The sequence below is a fragment of the Sinocyclocheilus anshuiensis genome, unplaced genomic scaffold (assembly GCF_001515605.1).
Source record: "Sinocyclocheilus anshuiensis isolate Anshui unplaced genomic scaffold, SAMN03320099.WGS_v1.1 scaffold132, whole genome shotgun sequence".
Lineage (NCBI taxonomy): Eukaryota > Metazoa > Chordata > Actinopteri > Cypriniformes > Cyprinidae > Sinocyclocheilus > Sinocyclocheilus anshuiensis.
The window spans coordinates 1,695,984-1,704,896 of NW_015555730.1; the positions used below are offsets into that span (position 1 = coordinate 1,695,984).

General features: G+C 35.3%; 1 protein-coding gene across 1 annotated transcript in view; it reads right to left on the reverse strand.

The window, feature by feature from the left end:
* Positions 1-2,961: 2,961 nt before the first annotated feature.
* Positions 2,962-8,913, reverse strand: part of LOC107672855 (polyadenylate-binding protein 1) — a 21,234-nt gene continuing 15,282 nt past the window's right edge. Inside the window, exons 11-15 of the mRNA XM_016466230.1 lie at positions 6,057-6,205; positions 3,602-3,686; positions 3,391-3,521; positions 3,197-3,295; positions 2,962-3,107 (exon numbers count right to left, since the gene is read on the reverse strand). Coding sequence (XP_016321716.1) covers positions 3,203-3,295; positions 3,391-3,521; positions 3,602-3,686; positions 6,057-6,205 — 458 coding nt within the window. The 3' untranslated portion in view covers positions 2,962-3,107; positions 3,197-3,202. The remainder of the gene's footprint in view (positions 3,108-3,196; positions 3,296-3,390; positions 3,522-3,601; positions 3,687-6,056; positions 6,206-8,913) is intronic.

The window sequence follows — 8,913 nt, forward strand, 5'->3', positions numbered from 1 at the left end:
TTTCTGACCCTGCATAGACAGCAAGGATACTCCCATGTATAATATAAAAAAGATGAAATTGCTAAACTTATTTTGATTCATTAATGTAAAAAAAGAGTTATTGATCATAATCCGACTATGTAATCCAGATTATGCAATCAGTTACTAGCCAGCACTGATTAAGACTAACAGGGTTGAATATCAGCAACAACTGTCCTCTCTAGAAAATATTATCGCTATGTGCCAGGAACAATATATTTAAGTGGAAAATTGATTATTACTTTTCCCACAAAGACTGGAACTACTGATCATAAAGAGATAGTTCACCCCAAAAAATGAACATATGGTCATCATTTCCTCATCGTTCCAAACGAGTATGACCTACTTTTTTTCTCTGTGGAACAGAGTTTTGGTATTCATTGACTTCCATTGGATGGACAGAAAACACAGAGACATTTCTCAAAATATCTTATTTTATGTTCCGCAGAAGAAAGTCATACAGCTTTGGAACAACCACCTGAGGGTCAGTAAATTATTATTATTATTATTTTAACTCAAAGCACTCCTGCTGAAGATAAAGCACCACAGAACAATCTCGAGCTGTTTCAGCAATCAATCCATCCAAACCCTGTAATTTCACAGCCTAGACTACTAAACACCAGCACTGAGTTTTGTAAACTCATGCTGTAACTCAGTATTTGTCATCGCTCATACACCTGTGAGGACCGCAGCCCACATCGATGTATCCTGACACAACAAGTTATGCAAAGAGAAGAGCCCCTGAGATCAATGACAGACAGGCCATTAAATGTCTCAGCTGGGAGAAACTCTTTAGCAGAGGAGACTGACTGACTGACTCAGTGTTTGTTACTCACATCAATAAGTCAACAGAGACATCAGCTATCCTCCCAGTGGAGAACTAGTGTACTGCATACTGCATAGTATACACTGTCGACCTCCTATTTTATAGAAATAGTATGTAAAACATTACACAACAGCTAACGTTTCAAATAGTAATAGGCTGCTTTGTTTAGTTCAGTAAGATGTGTCCAGTTATCATCTTGAATATAGAAAGCTTTAGTGATTTTGCATTTTAAGTGGAATTTTGTATAAAAATGATGTCATTTGGACAATCCAAACAATCAGACAAAACTGATGTGGGTATGACTTAGTGTGAGACAGACATGTGAAGACCCTGTCTTTGAAAGAGGAAGCATGACACGCGAGCTCTGAATACCAGTGTACACTAGAAAGTGTTAACATAACACTCTCGACACACTGAAGAACTGAATGCAGAGGTTTCAACACTTGCTCATTTTGAAACAGGTCACATCAAACAAAGTGAATCCTGATAAAGCATCAAAGCTTGCCCAACTTGTCCTTTAAGAGTCTGAGGTTGAGTGTTGAGTAAATGTGCCACTCACATGAGACCGGAGAACATATTGATCCTGTTTTATAATTTTAACAACAATTTTCAATAGGGTTCCATAGGTTGACATTAGTTAACTACATTAGACAACATTACCTAAAAATGAAAAATACTTTTAAAACATTTATTAATCTTAATGTTAATTTCAGCACTGAATAATACAGTATATATTTATCAACTGTTTAATTGAAAACAGCGTTCTTTAAACTTAAAAAAAAAAACGGTGGTAAATTAATCTAATGTACAGAGACTTTTCAAAACAATTTGAAAATGAGCAGCTTTGAAAATATTTGAAGCAGAAATAAGAAATATGGGGGGCTTTCGAGTAAAATAGGCTGAGAACCACAGATTTTTCCAGCTTTTAAAAATTATTACAAATGTTTAAGAGTTAAGTGTGCAGGAGACAAACCCAAAAAATTTGAAATTAAACCCAAAATTTAAATATTAAAAGTTATTACATATAAAAGTGAAACTCAAGACAAACTAAAGTGACACTACATCATTTAAAACTGGAATTCTTAAGGAATGTTTCTCCAGCACAGTGAAGCTGTATTCTTTGAAAGATCACCCATATAAGGTGAAGGCACTGTTGTAGTATATCCATGTCCTTGCTAAGCAACCTGATGATTACCTACACTTCTAAACTATGTAAACAACTCGTCAGATTGAAAAAGCATCCCAGTGACCTACTTTTGAAATTAATGTTCAGGCATACAGTAACTTGAGAGAAATTAGAAACAGCGTGCACTTTCTTTGAAATGAAAATGTCTAAAAATAAATTCAACAGTAAGGTACCTCAGAGCAGACACGAGCTCAACAGGGGCTTTACAGCCGAGGAATTACATTGCTTCTGTTACACTACTTATTGGAAAACCATAGCACTCCACAACTTCAAAAGGGCTCCCAATGACTGGGGAAAAAAATGATAGTTAGCAAATAAGTTTTACCAGGATTGTCCTGCTGTGCCATCACAATTTCACGTCCTGCCTTTATTCTTTACAACAGAACTGTAGAACAAAAGGGTTTCACTTATTAAAATGATCCCAACATCCCATTTCTCTGTAAACATCCCAATAAAAAAAAGAAGCTTTGCTCACATTCGTTTACTTGTCAGCCATGCCGTTTTTGTTCTCCTTTTTTGTGCAGTTACACTCCCTTTCTGGCACTCATCATCCTCCTCTTTCATTCCAACATTCCTAACCCTTGTTCCTCTCAATAATCACACACAGCCTGTAAAAGTGCAGTGTTACGAGACTGAATCTAGTCTAAGGACATGAACTTAAAACACAACACCATTAGCATCCCAAATCCCCCTGAAAGAGATCTGAAAAAGACACTCACTCATTTTTAATGAACTTTATTTGAGCAAGCATATTTTGAATTTAAGATAACTTCACATTGCTGGTTCAGTCAGTTCTCCTACTGAGAACATGACATAGCCAGGCTTTAAAAGCAATAAAACAAGGCAGGAATGCTTTACGGCTGTTTATTCCCTATACTGTGGATTTTTTTTAAACCCTCAACATTATTTTTGTCTGTTTTTCCTTTTTTTGTTCCTTTTTTTTATTTTTTTTAATACCTTAACTAGGCCTAGAATGCTTGTCTCTAGACCTGGCTCTTTCTTCTTTTTTAAATATCGTTTTCTGTTTTTTTCAATGTTTACTTTTTCCTCTCGGTGAAGATTCAAGGTCGTGTCCCCCTGTAGAACACAGACATCGTGACCTCGCAGTTCCCAACACAATAAACATTTGACGCGAGCAGAGAAAATCACATAAAGGAACACGTTACCTTGGCTTAGACGCTTGGCACGCCAGTAGAGTTGGTCACGGTCTTCTGAGCGGCTTCTTTAGCCTGGTGAGCCTGGAGTACGGCCACCGCCTCATCGACCTGTCAGACAGTCGACAAAACATCAAAACACGTCGACAAAACCTCTTCCAATGCTTCATTCCGTAGAGCTCACAAAAACAACCGATCAGTCCAACCTTGGAGCGCAGAGACTCTGGAGACTCCAGCATGTGGAGGAGCTCCGAGTTGTCGATTTCCAGCAGCATACCGGTGATCTTGCCAGCCAGGCTGGGATGCATATTCTGGATAAGTGGGAAGAGACGCTCACCTGTGAAGAGGAAAATGAAACATTAGCCTCATCTCGTCAGGTGGTGGGAGGAGCATGCAGTGAAAAGCAGCACTCTTTACCCAGCATCTGCTTCTGTTCCTGTGGCGGTGCAGCGGCGAGCATGGAGGCTGTGAGTGGTTCCTGTCCTTGCACGTGCACAGCAGGCTATAAACAGAGTAAACGAGCACAGTTAGTGTTGGGAAGGTTCCTTTGGAAATGTCATTTAAAATAAGATTACAAATTACCCTATTCAAAATGTAACAAGTAGTGTAATGTAACTGATTACATTTGATTACTTTTTGATTACTTTTCTACATTTCTAACAAATTGTTAATCATTTTGAAACATTTAAAATCAGGCAGGGTTAACCTTGCAGTAGTGCTCAGACTTTCAAAATTATTTTTTACTTGATTTAAGACTATAAAAATGTAATTTTAAAGCACAGTCACCACAAAATCAGACTTTAGCACTGCTTTTTCCTTTTTCTTTTCCTTTTAAGGTTAAATACAGATTTAAAATCGTAAGATATGGTTTAATAGCTATTATACTGTTTTTAAAAACAAATCTTTGCATAGCTATGATAGGAAACACTGGCATCTAACAGTAAAGGTCATTGCACACGGAGTCCGAAATTTTCGTAAGTGTTTTTTCTAGTGCTGTCAAACAATTAATCGCATCCATAATAAAGTTTTTGTTTACATAGTATGCGTGTACACAATGTGTATATTTATTATGTATATACAAATACACACACATGCATGTATATATTTAAGAAAAATATGTTTATATATTAATCATTTATATATATATAAAATATAATATAAATATATAAATGTATATACACATGTAAATATTTTCAAAATATATACTGTATGTATGTGTATTTATATATACATAATAAAGATACACAGTACACATACATATATTATGTAAACAAAAACCTTTATATTGGATGCGATTAATCGTTTGACAGCACTAGCTTTTTCGTATTCGTTATCCTAAAAATTCGTCACACACAGAAACCTTGCACACTGAGTCCAATGCGTATTAATTAATCCGTTGCGGAAAAAATGTGCAAAACGGTACTAAACGTAGTCTTCAAGCAGTGAGGATGATTTTGTTGTCCTCTAGCTTCTTAAAAAGAGAAAAAGAAAGGAAATATTGGGTCCATCCAATCCTGAGATACAGAGAGGAAGGAGAGTTCCCCCTCCTTATTAAGGAGAAGAGGGATTATCACAGCGATTCAAAGCTTACTTCAGGATGTCAGTGGCTCAGTTTGATGCTTTGCTAGCAATACTAGAGCCACATATTAAAAATACCATTAATTTCAGTGAACTCAGTGTGCAAGGATCTTTACAGTGCTTTGTGCTGCGAGACGAAGTGGATGAACTTGACAATCACCATTCTGGATTTTGGCGTTCGCTTGTACGGTGGTTCTGAATTGTCAAAACACCTCTCAAAATGCTTGCTGCGGATGCAGAAAATCAAACCGGATTCAATTTTTTTTATGACGGACGAAAGTTTTGCAGGCAGTGTGTAAACGTGATTGACACAGCGTGAGGTCGTATTTATTTTACAGCGTGCGAAATTTTCGAACTCAGTGTGCAATGGCCTTAAAAAAAAAATAAAGCATGCACATAAACCCAAATAGGAAATAAAACAGTTATCGAATAAACATGTCCAATTCTGTGTCCTAAACATTGGTGTCTCATATTTTAGAGCAGTTAATGCAATGTGCGAAAGAAATCAATCAAATCTGTATGTGTGTAAAAAAAATATTCCGATGTAACCCCCTTTGTAATCACTAACATTTTCATAAGTAACTAGTTTAATTACACATTTTTTCATAGTAACTGTAACAGATTACAGTTACGTGTATTTTTGGTAGTGCTTTATTTTAAGGTGTCCTTGTTACACGTTAGATGTACTTACTATTATAATAACAATAACTTATGCATAATTACATGCAAGTAACCCTAAACCTAACCATATAGTAAGTACTTGTAGTTAATTATAGGGCTGGGTATTGATTCAGATATCCCGATTCGATTCGATTCGATTTCAATTCACAAACTCTTGATTCGATTCGATTCTCGATTATTATTTTTTATTACATTCAGTGAATATAGTTTTAATACAAATGCTATTGATATTTCTAAAAAATTTACAGTAAACATCAGTTAACAAATAGTGAATTAATAAAAAGAAATTAAGAACCACATGCCTGTATTTTAAACCTATTCTTTTTTTTTTTGTATAGGGTCCTTTTTAAACAATAGTAGGGCCCTATAAAATGTTCTTACATTTTCTGGTAATCAGATGAAGGCATAAAACATTAATTTAATTTATAATGAAAATTAAACCCTTTTATTTTTTGGCAAACAAAGTGCTGCACAACAGAGGTTTACTGTTAAAATTAAAAAGTAAATTACGTAATTCCGTTACATGTAACTAGTTACTCCCCAACACAGAATACAGTAAACTCAAAAACACATCTTTCAGGCGTGATGGGATAAAGGTGGAGTGCAGTCTTACCTGCTGCATGGTCACCTGAGGCTGTGTGTTCATGTGCTGCTGGGGGCTGCGGACACTGGGGGTGTATTTGTACTGCGGTACGCCGCGCACTGGAGGAGCGGAAGCTGCAGCCGCTGCAGTGCTGGGTCGTGGACCCATAGTCTGAGCAGCTGAGAGAGAGAGAGAAACACAACTGAATATTAATAATGGGCATGTTTGGATGTGGCGAGAAGATCACATTAATCTGTTACAAGTAATGTTGCACACACATGTAAGGTGATTGCTCTTCTGCAACAATCTCTGAAATTATTCAACCCTCATTATGCATTCAAAATTTGCATAATATTCTTGCATTCTGGGGACTGTTCAGACCTGGTCACCTGAAGTCATTACTTACATATTTTTCAACTAAAAACAAATTGCATATGATCAATAACTTCTTTAGTAAGTGAATGGGAAACAAAAAAGTCAGTTTTGATTGTTACTGTATTATTACTACATTTACGCCTTTTTATTAAATCAAGAAATGCTGAGGTTGTACATGAACTCCAGAATAACCACTGAAGCAAAACTTTTCAATATTTATAATAAATTGTTTGAACATCATTATGTAATTCATAATAATGTGTAATCTGAGAATCACCAGCAACAAACTCAATTTAAAAATCAGTTGCTTAAGTTCCTCTGAGCTTTTAACTCATAATTGCTCAAAAAACAATGCAAACTTATGGTTTAAAAACTGTAACTCATGAAGTCAATTGCTCAAAATTGGTAAAAATATACAAAACCTACATTTTTTCCTAACAAAAAAAATAGAAAAAAAAAATTTCTTATGTATTTATATATGTGACCCTGGAGCACAAAACCAGTCTTAAGTCGCTGGGGTATATTTGTAGCAATAGCCAACAAAACCATATTTATTTATAAAGCTTATTTATTCAGCTTTTATAAATCTCAATTTCGAAAATTTGACTCTTATGACTGGTTTTGTGGTCCAGGGTCACACATACATATGTGTGTGTGTGTGTGTGTATATATATATATATATATATATATATATATATATATATATACACACACACAGTACATAAGTCATATATATATTTTGTTCTACATGTCATCTGTAAAGCCTCCTTTGAATCAAATCAACTTGAATAAATTTTTTTTTTTTTTATAGACAAATATTTGGCTCCTGTACTAAAAACTATAATTTAGATATTGTATATGTAACCCGTGCCGGAAAAATGAGTCTGAATGCACACAGGCTAATTTTGAGCTACAGGCCAAAAAAAAAAAAAAAAGAAGAAATTAAAAAAGTGAAAAAAAAAATATTGAATTTAAAGTTTTCACAAAATGAGTTCATTAAGCACTCGTCTAGTGACCCCAATGCTCCAAATAGTAATTAAACATCTAAGAGTATCTTTATTTGTATACTTTCTGAGAGGAGTACCTATTTCTCCACTCGCTTCTCGTGCTGACTGACATCCGAAGCAACCGCATAAAGACGACAGCGATGCCACGCGATCCCCACATATATACAGAATTACAGTAGGCTAAATATATTTAAAGATGCAGTCCGTAACTTTGTGTTCAAAATTGACAATTTATATAATAAGCGAACCATGAATCCATTTTCTAAACCGTGTTTTTGGCTTGTCCTGAAGCACTACAGTACACCTATAATAAGTGTTTATATTCGGACCATTTCAGACTGGTTCGGCTAGGTAACGCTGCGGAGTAGCCCAGTACTTGCCTGATTCGTCATAGACATAAACAGAGAAAAGTAGCTCCGGCTACAATGTTCTTCCACAAGACGCATGCAGTTCTGTTTATTAACCGCTAGAGCCAAAAGTTACGGACTGCAGCTTTAAGTATTAACGCAAACATAATCTGTTATGTCTTAACTGAAAGTTTGGGGAAAAACATCAGATGTGTAACATTATATTAGATCTGTGCATTACACTATGTCTTAATATAGGCTGTCGGTCGCATTAGTGCTAGGCCTAATAAGGCACCATCATTTAAACCAACAGCCACTGAAGCCAAAAAAAGTTTAATATGGTAAGAAGTAAAATGCTTTTGTCTTTGTGATTTTAATGAAACTGAAACCCTTCTTTATTTGGTTCAGACATGTGTGATTAGGGTTAAATATAAACTCTGCAGGACAGCAGATTTCCATGGTCTAATGACACGGTCTACACGGTCTTTAAAAGGCAAATTAAACCAAGTATGTTAAATCACAACATTCACAAAATCACTGAATATTATGAATATTAGGATAAATCGATGCAGAATCGATTCGTGGATCGATTGAGATGCATCGCGATTCTCTCTGGAATCGATCCTGAGCTTAGATTTTAACTAGTGGTTGACCGATATTGGTTTTTTGACAGCCGATGCCGATAATTTGGAAAGCAGGGTGACCGATGGCCGATATAATTTTTTTTTATTTTAATTAATTTTTAAGAAATTTGAAATCATTTGAAAATTGATTAAAAAAATAAATGTGTTAAATAAACATACTTATACTTTAGATGACAAAGTATTTTTCACAAATAAATAAATATTTAATAAAAATATAATTAAAAAGGAAGTAAACACTGTAACCAACAGGGCACTCAGTATTCTGGGAAGTTTGTGTGCATTAATCATATTTTCATATTTCATATCGCGCGTCTCCAGTGAAGCTGAACTCTCCTCCTGTCCGCATTCAATTCTCACGGATCTACCGTCACACAGAGAACACGCGATCATGCAGGATACACATGCACACTTCACAAGATCTCAACTAGATTCGACTAAGTTTGCAAGGTTTTTGAAATTAGAGGTTTATTAGACATTCAAAGATTTGTTTAAATGATATAAATGCGTATTTGCT